The sequence below is a fragment of the Stegostoma tigrinum genome, chromosome 25, assembly GCF_030684315.1.
Source record: "Stegostoma tigrinum isolate sSteTig4 chromosome 25, sSteTig4.hap1, whole genome shotgun sequence".
Taxonomy (NCBI): domain Eukaryota; kingdom Metazoa; phylum Chordata; class Chondrichthyes; order Orectolobiformes; family Stegostomatidae; genus Stegostoma; species Stegostoma tigrinum.
This window is the reverse complement of record NC_081378.1, coordinates 44,661,130-44,679,011: the sequence shown is the minus strand read 5'-3', so window position 1 is coordinate 44,679,011 and position 17,882 is coordinate 44,661,130. Positions and strand designations below refer to the sequence as shown.

General features: G+C 38.4%; 1 protein-coding gene across 3 annotated transcripts in view; it reads right to left on the bottom strand.

Annotated features, from left to right (window-relative positions):
* The window catches only part of aebp2 (AE binding protein 2), a 68,288-nt gene that overhangs the window by 18,449 nt on the left and 31,957 nt on the right, over nucleotides 1-17,882 (bottom strand). For all 3 annotated transcript variants that reach the window (XR_007249782.1, XM_048554079.1, XM_048554080.1), the window contains exons 4-6: nucleotides 17,407-17,593; nucleotides 14,298-14,422; nucleotides 3,966-4,033 (exon numbers count right to left, since the gene is read on the bottom strand). Coding sequence is in view for 2 of the 3 variants with exons in the window: in XM_048554079.1 (XP_048410036.1) it covers nucleotides 3,966-4,033; nucleotides 14,298-14,422; nucleotides 17,407-17,593 (380 nt within the window). In the remaining variant the exon portion in view is untranslated. The remainder of the gene's footprint in view (nucleotides 1-3,965; nucleotides 4,034-14,297; nucleotides 14,423-17,406; nucleotides 17,594-17,882) is intronic.

Genomic DNA, 17,882 nt, shown 5'->3' with positions numbered 1-17,882 from the left:
AAATCTGTATACAGTTAGACTGGATAAGGAGAAGGGATCTAAGATGATAGATCAGGTTTTCCAGTGCTACATGATTGTTTGCAGCAGTTCCTTGAATGTGGAAAGGGAACCTGTCAATCAATCAATAGCAACCAGCTCTGCTTCAAATCACCTGACAGGAGGTTCCTCACCTTAATAGAGAATAATACAGACAACACTGTCTCATACCCCCTGCTTTCTACTTAATAATTCAACTAGATTGGGTTTTTCAGAAAGCAGTCACCCAAGTTTCAAAACAGGTACCCGAGGTTCTGGTTGTTGAATCAATTTAATTCTCCACTCCATCCCAACTTTGCAGTCCTTGGTTTTCGCAATCAGTCCAAAAGAATGCAATGTAAGCTCATGGAACAACAACTTGTCTTTCAATACAGCAGTTTACAATCTTCCAGACTAAACGATGAATTCACTTTCAGATCATCGCCACTACCACCACACTTTTTTTGGAGTAGCAGCTGTTGATAATTCTACTATTCTCATTTATACCCCATCTAACCTCATCCTTTGTTATTTTCGATTTGTTCCACTTTCAGTGCCTTGTACCATCATCTCTTATCATTTACTACCCCTCCTCTTCTTTTCCTTTGTACTTAAAGCCTATTAGATTTTTTTCACTTCTTCCAGTGTTGAAGAAATGTCATTAACTTGAAATAGTAATCTTGTTTCTCGACAGTGTCTTTGCTTTATAGGGTCCGTAGTTCAGTCTCACACTGGCAAATGTGAAGTGAACCTGTCTAACCCTTGTGTTACTTTGAAGAACGGGTCATTCTTCAGTCTTCTATTATCTGAAAGGAACATCCCCAGTCAGATGAATTTTTCCGCAAGAGGTTGGACTGTGCAGTTTTAATATTATTCTCTCAAATCTTATTTTCTCTACTTTTTAAGTAGAGAGTAGACTTCCAGTGAAGATACAGGCTTCAGATCTCATGAAATTAAGAGTTATGAGAAATAGGCAGGAAACAAGAGTTGAAGCAAATCACCAACCTATTTATGCATCTACTTAAGTACTTGTAACATGAAAACCAAATAATTCAAGATACTGCAACAGTGAATAAATGAGGTTCCATACAAGTTGAACACAATTTCTTTATTTTCCAGCACCTCTCTAGAAAAAAGAAGCTCGATATTCTAACAATATTTTTTGAAAAATGACCTTGTTAACCCACCCACACTCCCACTAGAGATCTGCGTATCTCGACTCCAGCAGCTGACTCCCTACTCCGTTTGGAAATAACTTCCAAGAATGTGAACTTATCCTTCCTACAAAATTAAGGACCAAACAGTATGCTCCAAGGTATTGCAATATTTTGCACAAAATACTGTCTCCAACACAAGGGTTCAGTGCAAAAGTTCAGAGACTTTTGATTCAAAGAGGGGAGATGGGGAAAAAAGCACTGATGTACAATTCTCAAAGACCAAAATCTATGATTGATAGCCATGTAATAGAAGCAAAAATGAACTACTGCACCTCAGCAAGATTCAATTTCTGCACCCAATGCACTTTCACTAAATTATCTTACACATTTAGTTCAGCTAATTAGTAGCCAAGATGACTGTTTACATTTTTCTCAAGGGACTGGCAGAACTTAAAAACTGGATGGCTTTCATATCAACCAAAGAAACCGCTAGGCAAGAGTAACTTTTCTGTTTGACAAAAGGCAATAAGCACTTTTCTTCAAGTGCTCGCAAGTGGGATCAGAATGGTGCATAGCCTATTCACAGTTGGTTCAGACAGAATGGGTTGAATAGCTTGTGCTACTAATTTTATATGGTCATATTGTGTCTCAGCAAGAGGCCACTCATCCATTAGAGAGAAACAAGTTGTTGAGTTTTACCTGGGGACCATTGTAGCTCAGGTGAGGGCTGAAGTAGGGAAGCAGGTCCTTCATAGCTCCCTGGTAGAATGCTTACAATTCTACTCTAATGTTGGACAACTGAATTATCTCTAGGAGAAGGTAATGATTTTTCCTCTTAGAAGCTCTCATTATGTTTGTAACCCCTTTTACATTATATAAGTTGGGGATTCTTTATGACAGTGCAAACTGTACAAGTCTAAACACTTGGTATCTGGCAAAAGAATTACTGTTGGTATGTAGGGGATAATAATTGCTAGAAAGTGTGTTTGGAATGAGGGGCAATTCAAAAGAGTGGTAGATGCAGTTAGTGAGTAGACGCCAGACAGAGCATGATATCTTTCCATTCGTATGCAAATGTAAGGGGAAGGGCAGGAAGATGGAGTCGAGCCAGAATACCAGTCACGATATTGAATTATGAGGTCCAAGGGTTGGAAGGCCAACTCCTGCTCTAGTTCTAACTTTAACCTAAGTTAAAGTTTGCCAATTGTCTCAGCCAGAGAAATCAGGGATCTATATCTTCAGGGTAAGCTGTTACAATCTAAAACTTGATGTCATAGATCAGGGATTAACAGTGGGGAGGTCTGACAGAAACAAGCTGAGTCCTTAAAATAATTGGGCAATGAAACAAATCTGGTCTTTCAGAGTGCAATTAGATTAAGTTATGGCAATTCATCCATTGCAGCATAAGTGCGCTTGGAACGAGGACTGCAAAGTAGCAAGTCAGACAATGAGTTTTCAGCTCCCAAACAGATTTCGTGGTGAGACAGGAAAGGATAGAAATTGACACAGCTTTATAGATCATGTATTCATTTGTTTCAAAATGCAGTTTCAGCCAGAAAGATTTTAATATCCATCCGAAACTCTCCAGGAGCTGTGATATACTTAGCATAACAGAAACAATGCGGACTGTCTGGGCCAAAATTATAATGCTGAAATAATATTTCAGAGAGCAAGCAATAAATCCATGGAAGCAGTTAGCAACACAGCACGTAAGTAGGCTATTTAGTATCTCAAACCTATTCATTTCAATGAGATCAAGGCTATTTCACACACGAGTCCATATATACCTGCATTTGCCTATAACTTGTTATAAAATCGACTTTAAAAAATGAGTTTCAAAATTAATGCAACGAGCATTAATCATCATTGGCAGAGAGCTCCAAAGCTTCTACATTCTTTGCCCATTTCCCAAGTTCACCATGAGGTTTCAAATGTTTAGACAATGAATGACTCTTCTCACTAGTCCTTGGTTTTCTAATAAAAATTGTTCCTCTCATCTCCCAGTCTGCTCCCCTTAATACCTTGAAACCCTAAATCAAGTCACCCTAAGCCTTTTAAATTCCAAGGAATACAACTCTACGTTGGTATATCTCAGCACATAGTTTAACCACTGGGAGTCTGGGCACCACGCTGGCAAACCTATACTGCATTCCCGAGGGTCAATACATCCTCTTTCCCAAAGTGTGGTGACCAACCTTATACAAACTTATAAATTTATACAAGGAAATAAGATTGAAAAATGCTCAGCCAAAAAGATTAACCAGTGTGTATATAAATTAACGTTTGATCGCTGCTTGAATAGAAAACGGTACAGTATCTGCATAATACAAGGAGGAACTGGAATTAGATTATGTATCTTACACTAGTGCGTACTGGTCAACCAAATCATTCATTGCCAAAACATTTTGTTCCACAAAAGGAAACATGCATTTATTAAAAACTTTTCAACATCTAACACTGCTGCAGGGCTCCTCACTCTTTTGATTCAGGCACCAGTATTACTGCTAAGCCGAGGCCAATACTACAGATATTTTACTGCTAGCCCTACCAAAGGTTCAAGCACATTCAAGACATTCACTGCTCCATCATCCAAAGCTATTTCCTTAGTCTTGAAGAAAAAAAACCTCCATTCTCAGGTATAAAGCAATTGCTGAAGCAATTAAATATGCTTATAACTAACTTTCTTATAGTACCTTCACAGCCACATTGGGTAGAGCCTTAACACATCTGAACATGAACTCATCAACTTCTGACCTGGAAAAAGACAGCGGCACTTTAGGTTCAAAAACTTACATGTCTTCTGGTGTCCAGTGGAGCAGCACTTTCACCTTCCCAGAATCCTCCCTCCTTCGTGCTATTACCTAAAGAATTAAAAACAAAACTAAGCAAAAGTGATATAAATTCTACAATGAAATAAACCACATTCATTGATGAATGATTTCAATAAAGCTACAAATACATTTTAAGTTTTGCAATCGTTTGTATTTAAATGCTTCCCAGAAATAGATACCCAAATTAACATATGGTTAGTGCTTACAGTTCAAATTCAAATGACAAAAGATTAAACAGCATTCACATCAATTTTAAACCAAAAAATGTTTTACCAGCAAAATTCTTTTAGAAGGAATATGTTTTTCCTGCTCCTGCAGCTCAATTTCACACCTCATCCTTCAATCACAACTTACTGTCCTTCATCTTGTAAAAAGTGGAGGAGAGTTTGTAAACAAAGGCAAATCTTTGATTTTTGCAATCAATCCCTTTCTCCAACATGAACATAATACCTCAACACACTACAGGTCCCAAACATGCTTTTGTCCTAGAGGTTACATCACTGTAATGTATTTATGGCAGTTTTACTAAGAGTTGCAGAAACTGAAGCATTTGTCTGTAAATTGGAGCAAACTAATCTTGTAACTTCATTTCAAGAAACTACATTAGGCTATCAAATGTGAAACTGAAAGTGCTACAAAACCTCTGATACAATAATGGACAAATAATGATATTCAACATCTACACTGAGGATAGGCTGTACTTTCCACAAAATATACCTGAATGTTCAAATCCAATATTTACACTCTCTACAAGCTGAAACTGTTCATGTATTAAGTGTCAATTACACAATGATGATCCACCTTACTGAATGACATGGATATATACTGTCTCTGCCCAGAAACAATTTAATTAGAATAAATTCACCAATTAGAAAATACCAGTTAAAAACCTGATTGGATTTAAATATTCCAAACGTAGCCTGCTTTCACTGGGTTCAAATAGCTAAAGGTTTTAACAATCAAACGTCATGGAGATGTACACTGATGTCCCCAGTCATCCAGATCAAAAACACTACTTCTGGTTTCGTGGCTGTGCAGTGTAATTAAAGCATCCCTGCATGGATGAAACTGGCAATTTTTCAGAACAGTGACATTGTTCACTTGGCAGCATTCTTGCCAGTCAAAGGATTGAGGCGGGGGTTAAGCAACCAAGGCTACACTCCGATGACACAGGTGCAAACGTTCAGGTGTTAAGCAAAAACTTCAACCTTCACGTGTGCATTCAAGAGATTCCATGGAGCCACTTAAAAACAGAAGAGCGCTAAGAGTTTATATGCTTACTTAGCTCTCTGCTTTTAAAGAAACTGGAAATTAATTTGAATGTTTTATTATGTTACAATAGTGATAACATTTCCCAATGTTTTTGACTTTGGATGGCCTAAAAATATTTAAATTATTTAAAAATAAAAAAAGTGCTATGCACTTTGTCATCTTGTATCCAAATTTCAAACACAGTAGAACAACTGAGGCCAAATGCTGTCACAATTTTCTAAAAGGTAATACATGTTTAAAGAAATTTGGCTTATGATTAAAGTGAGTGTTGGCTGCCCTCTTATGGACAAATGCTACAACACATCAGACTGCCCAATTCTATAGCAAATGTTCAGAGGAGTTCTTTACTTTGTACACTATTTTGTACTACTGATGAAAACTTACATTAATCTAGTCACTGCATTCTTAGACTTGCTATGATTAACATTATTTTAGATTTTGCTAATGAGAATCAATCTAAGAGAGAAATTAGATTGCTAAATATTAGAACATAAGAGCTAGGAGCAGGAGTAGGCCGCCCGGCCCTTCAAGCCTGCTCCATCATTCAACAAGATCATGGCTGATCTTTATATGGACTCAGATCCACTTGCACTCCCACAGTAACCCCTAATTCCTTTGTTCAAAAAATATCTACCTCAGCTTTAAAAACGTTTACTTTAGTAGTGTCAAATACTTCACTGGGCAACAAATTCCATAGATTAACAATCCTCAGGGTGAAAAGATTCCTTCTCAATTCAGTCCTAAATCTGCTCCCTCTAATCTTGAGGCTATGCCCTCTTGTCCTAGTTTCACCTGCCAGAGTAAGCATTCTCTCTACTACGATCTTATCTACTTCCATCATAGTTTTATGTTTCAATAAGACTCCCCCTCAATCTTTTGAATTCCAATCCCAATTTACTCAGCCTCTCCTCATAAGCCAGGAGGACTCAAAGGAGGCTTGAAACTCCATTATGTGCCAACTTCACCAATTTAAGCAGAGTCCTGATTGCAGGATGAGTTGGTTCTGTACAAGAAGAAACTGGCAATCTTTTCAAAGGCAGTTATCATTCACAAGAATCAGATAAGACAACTGGCATTCTGCATGTGCCCAAAAATGGCGATCACCAGACTGATACACGTCTGAGACCAAACAGGAGTGTAGCTTGCACTGCGATGTACTCCACTGCAACAAAACTGGGGTACTTCGTGTGCAGATCTATCATGCCAATGAAACAAGGAAATCTATTGAACTCCATTATATTGGGTGAAACATTTAACTACTTGAAATGTTTCCATTAAATGGGGTTTATGGGCAGTGAGTTGAATATGATACAGAATCCTCCCATGCTTTTTGAGTGAATGAAACAAAGGAATGTTCTTCCTGGTCTAACTCTATTCTTTCTTTATTCTTAATCAGTGAAGGTTTTGCCATCTTTCTATTGGAAATATTTCATTTCCCCCACTGGCCCCTCTAGAAGCTATCTTACTTTGGGAGTTGTATAGGAAACAAGCTACAGATGTACTTATGGACAAGAATGTCAAGTTCCTGGAATATAATTACTTGCATTCCCTCCAAATGTCTCCTTTGCCTTGCAGGTAATATTATATCATGGATGTTAAAGCATTCAGCACAAAGTATTAGAGATTTACAAGAGAAATGAAGGGCCAAGGGAAGAAAGGGGAAAACAGATTAAATGATCAAAAAGCAGCTTGAGTGAGATTAATTTCTTAAAGCATTGATGTATCTCTCTGTTGTCTAACAAGGCTAGTTTTTCTATGATTATCACAGAACTAGCATCTATAATGGCTTCCTCCACACTGTTCCCCAACTTGATGTGGCGAACATTAGGTCTACTTTAAATCCACATTACCACAGTTAAGGACAAGTTTATATAATGAGGATCAAAAGAAAGGGATCCATATGTCCGGCATCATTTAATATCCTTGAGGTAGTTGCTGTGGCAAGCACAGATGAGGGGAACAGCAACATTACAATCCAAAGAAACTAATTTCTCCCTCTGATCTAAGGAACTTCCTGAAAAGGGTCCAATTCAACACTTTCGTTGACATGAAGGGTCTAACCTCAATTGGAAGGGCAAGTTCAAGCTGCTACAAACGCTTTAGAGATCAAATTTAGAACGATTTCAGGTTGGCAGGATGAGGTTTTGTACTTCTGCAATTGGTGTTCTCTTTAGCCAAATACCTGCACATTAAAAATAATAGTTGTCCCTAAAGCTCAGTAACAATGCAGCAAACATTTGAGCCACAGGATGTTTAAACGTTTTCTGATTTGTGCACACGTGATACTTTATTCAGTGTACACAAAATTAAATACTCAACAAAAGTGAAGCACAGTTTATCTGACAAACGGCATAACCCCACCTATTCTGTTCCAATAATACTCCTCACTCTTATCCGCAGTCATGACAATTTCCATTGCCTGCAGAAGCCATCCCAACTCAAGAATTTGCTAATTTAGCAACGTTTTGTGGTGCATTAGTCAGAAACAGAAAGAGCAGCAATGGGTAAAACCCCTGGAAGAGAGTCTGAAAAAATGCCCCACGTTACAGGTGAGTATACGTCGAGGTGGGAAACAAACAGTATTTAAAAACAGGGATGCAATTACAAAAATGAAAAGAAATAAAACAAGCCAATTCTGCCTGAGGATGTAGACTTGCTCACCAAGCCAGTAAATTTGATTGCAGACACTTTGTCGTCACGCCTCTGGTGAAACGTTGGTAATCTGTCCTGCTCGTTACTTACGCACTTCAGTTTGCTGGGGCAGTTGGCATCACTTCCGATTCTGTTTTTATGCAGTTTGTATATCGGGTCCAGTTCAAAATGTTTGATGAGAGAGTTCCAGTTGAAATGCTAGGCCTCCAGGAATGTTCTGGTATGTTTGTTTGGCTTGTGCTATTATGTACGTGTTGTCCCAGTCAAATTCATGTTCATCTTTGTCCATGTGTATTGAGACCACTGAGAATTGCTCGTCTCTTGGTGTATCATTGGTGAGTGTCTCCTTAATGTCAGTTTTCTTCCAGTTTGGCATATGTAGCGTTGCTCACGACCCTTGCATGGTAGTTTATTTACGTATAACATTGGTCTTATGGATTTTGGGTATGGGATCCTTTACATTCATCAGTAGTTATTGCAGGGTGGTTATTGGTTTTTGGGCCACCCTGAAACCTCGGTGTCTGAGTAATCTTGTGGTCATCTCTGATGTATGGTACAGTGGCTAGTGTGTCTGGTTGTGTTGTGTCTTCTTGTTCCAGTCAGTCACGGAGGTAACGGTGGATTGCGCTTTTTGGGTATCCGTTCCTTTTAAAAACTCTGTATAAATGCTCATTCTGCTTGACGCAATTCCGGGTTGTGCAACAAACACATTGAACTGGACCTGATATACAAACCACTGAAAAAAAGAACTGGAAGTAATACCAACCACTCCCGCAAGCCGATGCATATAAATAACAAGCGGGACAGAACACCAATACTTCACTGGAAGCGCACTGACTATGCTACCTAGCAGGATGACGAGAAATTTGCAATCACACCAGCTCAGCACGCAAGTTTACAACCTGAGTTACAAGCCATTCCAATTACGTTTGTTAGAACGCATGCCCCATGTAAAATCTAATCTACAAAGCATGGATTGGGTCCCTGACCCCACTGCAGAGTTTCTGGTTAATGCATAAAGTCTAATGACGCTGCTTCAAAACTGACTGTAGCTAAGAAAAGGTTTCGGATTTCCACCAACTGCAGGTCCTTTTTTCTTAATATCAGAAGAGATAGAGACTTAAAAAGTGTTCTTCCTAGATGGCTTCCAGTTATTTCTTTGATTGGATACAGAACACCCCAGTTAGGTCAAAACAATGATTTGTGTTCCAAACAGCTGTACGAATCAAAGCTATCATGAGCATAACCACCAAGGTGAAAGGATAATAAATGCGGAAACAGTTTTATAAAAATAAGGGTATGGCAATTTACTGTGGAGCTATATTGTTCTCCTCACCAACTTAGCATCTTGAGTAACTTATGCTGATGTGTTGGTGCACATAACTCCAGCTCCTCTTTGATAAACTTCATACTCATTAAAACCTGTACTTGGGGTTTGAAACACCGATCTTCTTAACTGACTAGTTTTAATTTAGTCATGTTCATTAAAGAAAAAGTGTACAGAATTCTATTATTTGCTTGCAAATTATCAGAGATAATAATCCAAATATTTGGCTGAAGACTAAGATTAGACAATTTCAAAAATTAAGAAAACTCCCAAAATAAAGTTACATACATGTTGTTGGCAACATCATCTTTATAATATAAATGAATCACAGGAGTGATCTTACATCAGTATAAAAATTACTTATTTTGAAAAGTTTGATGTTTGGAAGGAGCCACTTGCCGTTAATAAAGAAATTACCTTCAATTAGGAGTGCTGACATTTAAAAATGAAGCACTGTTAAATGAGTATAACATTACCGATGTACCGAAGTCAAAATTCTATACCAAGCAAAGGCATTTCAGTCCTTCCCCCAGATGAATAAAATAAAATTAGGCACATTAATTTGATACTTCAACCAGCACCAGAACATCTTTAATTTATCATGGTGGCATTTCACACAAGCTCACAATGTGCGCCTTTTAAATGTTATTAGCAATTAGGATCATTTCTCCTGCAAAATGTGGCACTCAAAAATAGTTCAAGAATCCCTGAACTCTCATCATGAAGTCCCTGTACAGGCAATTAGAGCCAATCATGCTCAGCTGCCTTTGAACAAGTAAAGGCATATATCAAGATTTCAAAGATGGGCAAAGTGTTTCTTATCACAAAAGACTTTAAAATTTAGTCAGTCACAAATAGCACAGCTACATGGATTTTCTGATGGGCCAGATCATTTGTGCAGCTGTCTGAGGGAACGGTCTGGGAAACTGCAAATTCTGATGGAAAAGTCCCTACACCTAGAACTCTCAAAAGCATGCTTTAAATTGTCCAATTCAGAGAGTTTTGCTGCAGTTGGATAAGCATTTACTCAGGAAAAGTTAAGGCTATTAAACACTAACTCCTCAACAACTATAACCCGATGGCCCCAACGTTCCACATGCATTGCCGCCCCAGAACTGACTCCAATTACACCCGGAAGCCATTTCCAGACTCAAACACTTGCATCTTGGCACCTTATTTACAAAGCACACTATCCTCTTGGCACCATAGCTTCATGTTCGTTTTACGTAATTACCCCATCAAAGGACCTGTGAGACTGGTCGTCTGTGATGCTGGATCCTTAAATCACCAAACATGGCAACAGACTGCTTTGACAAGGGGTATACAGTTTGCCTTCCCCCAATTATCCTGCACTATGAGGGAGCTGGCAGAATTAAAGTACAAATCTGCATTTCTGAAGGAGCCCTGTTCAGAATCTTCTGCCCAATAGACCTAGCTCACTTGTAACATAATAAAGGAGTGAAATGGCAACCTGAGTATCATTGTCACTTCGAAATTTCAGCACAATGGGCGAGGCAAATTTTAGCCACATCTATTCCCTTTCTCAGGATACAAAATTCATTATAATGTTTTACGAAGGGGACAGGAAACAAAATGATCTCCTGACAGTCACTCTACAATCAACAAGTAACAATTTATTTATCTAAGTTAACAAATTAACAGAACTAAGAAACCGAACAATTCCCCCTTAACCACTAACTATTCCTGCTTAAGATAGCACGTTGGTACGTTGTTCCAATAAATACAAATGCCACTTAAATAAACTGAGCTTTAAAAAATATATAAATCAGTCTCAAAATTACAGTCAGGACAAGTGTTCTAGAACATTCTTTGCCTTCTCCACCATCCTGTCAGGAATGCCTTCTTCCGTTGGATTCTTGTGTCCGGAATATAAACTAAGAGTGCCATAATACCTTTATTTGGATGGTGCTTACTCAAAGCTTAGATATTCTGACAGAGCTAGTGATCCTCTCTTTTATGGCTGAGAGATATTCTCTTGGTAGACAACAGGTGGCTCTCAGTGATTTTCAAATGGCCTCTTCTTTTAAACCCTTGATGACCTATTAATTTCTTAGAATAGAATTGGTCTGAACTTGTCAAAACAATCAGTTAAATTTAATTGGGCTTTGGTATCTTGGGCTTGGTTTAAATTATTTCGCTGAATTCAAAAATCTGCTGTCTTGGTAAAAATGCTGCTTTGCCTGCTAACAGTATAGCTTATGATATAATGTTTCAATTTCAAGAGCTGTGTATATACCCTTAAAGAAACCTTAAAGGGACCACATATCCCCTATCATTTTCCAAACAACTTCTAATGCCCCGCCTTCCAATCCACAAGTACTATACCAACATTGCAAAAAAAGGGAATCATTTCAAGTATTAGAATTTCCTAACAGCTCTCAGTAGACAAAGAAAAAGATGGACTTCACTGTATACTGTGAAATCTTTCAGCAGTAGCTGGGATGTTTGTACTCTGATTTTTACTGTGCAAGGTGAAAGCATACCAGGTCAAAACTTTCACATAAAGACAGGTATGGAGTTATGCAGTGCATTTGGGAAATGTTGTATAAAGCACTTTTCAAAAGTAGAGCCTATCAAAATGCAAGAAATATAGCAACCAATTGAGCACAAATTCTCAAACAGCAATCTGATCAAGCCCATAATGCTCTATGCAATTTACATTTGAGTGTAAAATTCTGGCCCTTAGTTGAAATAGTACCAGAGATTTTAAGTGTCCACTGAGCGTCTTGACCTGGCCCTGTTATAATACCTCATACAAAAGATGACACTTGCAGTCCTCTACCACTCAAGCTTATTGATCTTCTCAAAGTCTGTGGAATGGATGACAGAAGACAGCTGTTTAAACCACATGGAAGTCACACAGGACACAGTTTAAAAATAAGCGGTAGGCCATTTAGAACAGAGATGAGGAAAAACGTCTTCACCCAGAATGTGGTGGATATATGGAATGCTCTGCCCCAGAAGTCAGTGGAGGCCAACTCTCTGGATACTTACAAGAAAGAGATAGATGCAGCTCTTAAAGATAGTGGAATCAAGGATTATGGGGATAAGGCAGGAGCAGATACTGATTGTGGATGATCAGCCATGATCATAACGAATGGTGGTGCTGGTTCAAAGGGCTGAATGGCCTACTCCAGCACCTATCATCTATTGTCTTTGCCTTGAAGGACATCAGGACACCATGCCACCAAGTAATGGAATCGGAATTAACTCAGAAGCTGCTCAAGAAATTTAACTTGTTTTGTGTTTGTTTCCTGTCTATACTTTGCTCAGGCATTTGGCTTGGTTTGGGAAACGCTTTGTGATTTTTACAAAGTATTACAAGTTCAGCTAGTAGAAACAAGTTTAATATTGTTTACACATAGCTATACTACCTGACCAAGACAGACAAGGTCATCTCGTTCAGAAGAGTAACAAACTTTTGCACAATCGCAGGAGTTAGCTAAACTGAATATCTTGACTCGACATTGAAAAATGCAAACTACCCTACATCGTGTAAGTTTCTGAACCAGCCGGATTTTGTTTATTGACCAATGTACTCTATTCCTTCACCTAGGTACACAGTGGCACGTGCAGCTATATTTCTTTGCTCAAATGGAATTGTACATAATCCTCAACAGGAGCTTCTGATGATTCTTTGAACTAAGGCAATCATACCATAATCCAATCCTTACCCAATGTGCATATACATAAACTAATATGGGAATTGATATGCACAGTAGACTGTGGCATGTATCAACAAGCAACATTCGCATCACATAAATGCCAGGCTTTGACCATCAATTAGAGACGATCTCACCAGTACCCCATCACATTCAATCGTGTGACCACCATTGAATCCCCCTGTCAACATCCTGGGAGTTATCATTGATCAGAAACTCATCTGGACTCACCACATAAATGCAGTGGCTACAAGAGCGGGTCAAAGGATAGGAATACTGCAGCGAGTAAGCCACTCGATTCTCCAAAGCCTGTCCACCATCTATAAGACCAGTCCGGAGATGATGGAATACTTCCCACTTACCTGGTTGGACCCAGCCCCAACAACACTCAAGAAGCATGACGCCATCAAGGACAAAGCAGTCGGCTTGACGGGCACTGCATCAACAAGCATTCACGCCCTCTACCACTAACGCTCTGTCGCAGCAATGTGTGTTATCTACAAGATGCACTGCAGAAGTTCAGACATCTGCAGACAGCACCTTTCAAACCCATGACCATTTCAATCTAGAAGGAGAAGAGCAGCAGACATATGGAAACAACAGCATCATGAAGATCACTCAAACGACTCTGAAATAACACTATTCCTTCATTGTTGCTGAGTCAAAATCCTGCTACAATTTACAGATTTTAGACAAAACATACACAATATAAAAGCAAATAAAGCTGTGGTTAACATTAAATATGTCATCTCAAACTGATTGCAAGGGTGGAAAGTGCTTACACAAAAGCTTTCCTAATGTACCTGGATGCAAAACCATTAAGTCTCGACATGAAACACAAGTACATACATAAACAACCTGTTTTGGAATTTCAGTAAGTTCGATATTATATCTGTATGCAATAACCTTTGGTAGTTCATTTTACTGCATGCTAGTACAGGGTACAAAAGCCAAAACAGAATTCCAACTGGTCTCAACATAGCAGCGATCAACAAACTCAATGTTAATTAATAATTTCATATGCTTATCCTGTTGATTCAAAAACAGTCACTGCAGAAGACCTTTGTACAAAGCAATGCCAGAATATGCAATGAGGGGAAAATGGCCTTAGTAAAATGTGATACTGTTAGAGGTTGTCTTGACAGCGTACTTAAAGTTGCTGCACATTTAATCTAGGAAAAGAGCCATGTATGTTCTCACCTGACAGCCATATCTGTCTCAATCTTTTATCCTATGTATTTCCATCCCATATTTACAGTATATTGAGTTGAAAGGATATGATACTCAGACTTTATTTTCATGCTTGAAAGTTAACAGCACCGCAGGTAGAAGAGCAGACCACTGGGAAAGTTTTACTCACTGTGCTATGGAACACAACACTATGTCCATTTCCATGGCTTTCAATACGCGTCGACAGGTTAAAGCAAATGGCCCGATGTCGTATTGCATCCATTGTTTGTGCATCAAAAAAGTCATGCGGTCTTGCTGCAAAACAAGGTGATATCAAAGGAGCAATTCACCAGCGGGTTTAACTTCACTTGAATTACCACTATTTTTGAAAGTTGGTTACGACAGGATAGATCAAAAACAATTAAATAAAATCTGCTCTCAAGATAAAATGCAAAAACAGTAAAAGTTTTTTTTTAAATTTTGGTATCATTATCAGTCAGAATTTCAAATGAAATTACACATATTTTAGGCAAAACACACTTAGTATTAAAGGCAAACAAATTCTGGTGGTAAACATTAAATGCCATCTCAAGTTGGCTGAAAGGATGAAAAGTGCTTAAACTATAAAGTTTTACAACATGACAGGTTACCTAGTGTGTAGATGCAAAACCATTGGGTGCCTCTATGGTTTCATTTTATGCTACATACAATATGACAGAGGATCTAAAGCAGGTCTCAGATTCAGAAAGCATATTCAAGTCTTCCTCATTAAAAGGTTTCCTCAGTTTCAAATTTAATTGGAATTGAATAAATTTACTTTCATACATAGCCTCCAAAAATAGCACCTAGCTGCAATGTAACTCTACACAAGTTCTGACAGCTACATAAACTTAAGTGTCACTGACACTGGCCAAACATGATAGCTTGCTTTCCTCACAGTCCTGACCATAGTACAATTCATCTGTTACACTACGCTGTAACGTATCTCTGCTCCATCTGTCGCCAACAGGTGTTTGATTGTAAAGGTGTTGCAATTACAAAGAAATAACTAGCATGGGCTGGGTTGCAGATTATATCTTGGCTTCCAAAAGTAAAGTTCCTGCAGCCGCTAAAATCAATAGAAAATATGGCTACCCTTCTCAAAGTCATTCATATACATCAGAAATTAAAGTTGTTTTAAAAATCTAAATGGTTACTTCAACAAAAGGACAGAAATTTTATTACACTGTAAATGGTTGAGAATAAAGTAGTCTTCTTGTTGACACGACAAATATTACATATGCTATGTCAGTGAACACTGGTTGTGCTCACTCGAGGGACAATCAATCTGGTGATTAAACTACAGAAAAACATTTTGTGCACTGCTTTTTTTCAATGCACAGGTTAGGCTACAATGTCAAATTATTGGTATGTTTCAGACAGTGACAAACTGCCTACAGTAATGCCCACCTACATTTTACTCCTATTTCACACATTTGTTATTGTGATCTCAGAACAGAGCATTTCCACTAGCAGTAGGGATGACACAGGAAAAGAGTCCTGATCTGTACACATGCATGAATCATGCCTCTCAATTATTTGCTCATCAAAATGATGATTAATAGCAAAACTCCTTCTGCTTACCATGACAAAGCAGCATGAAACACTGAGTTTTGGTGCTCAGTCTCACCTTGGAGCAACTAATGCTGGAGTCAATGCCAAACCTTCAGACAAACTCTCCCCTGTTCGTATATCATAAAAGAACAAAATAAATAGCACTTTACTCTTATTTACGCAAACATGCTGCTCTATAAAGCTTAATAGTAGTAACCCTGTGATCCAATGTTTCAATCAACGAGGAAGACAATTAAACCATAGCGAAGTTAAGTGTTAGTCATTCAAACTTTGAAAGTATTATCCACTAAATGGCATCTCTGTGCTTTGAATATTTGACGTGTGGTTACATAGTCACATATGCCAATGGTCAGTGAGTTATTGCAATGTAAATTGAGGTACATGTCGGTTTCATACAGAATCCCCAAAGCAGTTGGCTTCACGGGAATTGCACAGAAAACTGAATTCCTCAATGGGCATTTCTCCTGCATCTGAAAGCCTCCAAGACAGTCCAACGGCATAGAATTGAGAGGATCCAAAGTGAAGTTAGGAGCTTAAACACCTACTTTAAGTCATCTGTAAAAGTAAACTGTCTCTCCAAACGAAATCACTCCCAGACCCATAAACTTCAAAGGCCTAACCACCACAACCTATCCCCACCACCTTCGAACATCAACCCTTGCACTTCAACCACTCAACTAAGGGCCATGTGAGCAACTTAACTCAAGTGCTTTTTCACAGGAACAGTCAAAGTGCCCAGCCGTGCTGCTTGACATTGAAATCACAAAAGGGCACGGTGACTGTTGAAAAATGTTGCTAGGAAGCTCATCTGCAATGATATGTTTGTGGATCCCTGGCTATGTTCATAACAGGCAGCCTTTGCCCAACAACCACCTGAAGCCCACTGAAAGTAAATAAGTCATTTTTAATCCAATTAGGTTTCATGTTGGCTCTCATAATTTTCATATTCTATTGGCAGAGTTTTGTTCAAAGCCTTAACATCTGTCTCTAAGAGTGTTAAGCCTATAGTCAAATATCTGTTTGGAATTAGAATGAACTGTGATCATATGTTCAGATTACTGAGCTAACTAAACGTCTCACCACTTCACTGGGCAAATGAAGACAATGTTAAAACCATCCTGACAGCTGAGATATTCTTGTTTGTCCATTTGAGTACCTGCAAGGGACACTTCCGAAGGAAGGCATTAAGAGTAAACTACATAAAGCAAGTTTTCAATTGTACACAGGCTGAAGTACGTAAAAGTTGAAATTCAATTTCCGAAAGGGCAACGACCCTTTGAGTATTTACTAACATTTAATAAAGAGATTGGGGTTGACGAGGGAAAATGAAATTGTCAGGCCAATACTCATCCATGCTAAATAATCTTTGCTTTATCTGTCTTAAATGGTACTGAAATACCCATTTACAACACTTTTTTTTAAAAAAACAGCCAATTACAAGCAATGATACATCCAAAAGTAACTACGACCAATCATGCACAGCCACCAGTGAAATAACAATCATCCTAAACACAAATAAAGCTGAAGCGAATCAAGTCGAGTACATTCCTGAGATGAGATGAACTAAATATCAACTGCTAATCCAAAGACACAGTAATATATTGCTTATTTTAAACCAATAGAACCCAGAGCTAGAAACACTGGTTGCAGATAAGTCAGTGTAACAGTCACAAATGAGAACTTACGTAGCGAACGTCGTCGTTTATTCTTTAGCCTTCTTCGTTTGTTCATAACAGCTTTAGAAGGTGACTCCTCCTTAACCTTCGGCTGACTAGTGACTTTTGAGGAGTTCTGTTGGCTGAAGTGTGTAGGTACATGACGAGCAAGGCCACCTTGTGATGCAAAGCTGGCAGTACACCCACCAACAACACACTGAAGGGAAACAGGGGAAAAAAGTCTCATTTCACTTTTCAACATCAAAAGCAAACCACAAAAAAATTATACAAGCTGACTGGTTAATTCAAAAATCTGCAGTTACACAAACAAATCAAAGAACTGAATGAAAACACCATCAACAATTTTTATTTTCAAATTAAACATTTCAGATCTTCAAAGAAGCAGACTGTTGACGTAATCACTTAGAACAAACTTTTGAATTGAAGACGCAAGATACTGTGGCAGGATGTTCATTCATTTTCTTGCAAATAGCAACAAATCAGCT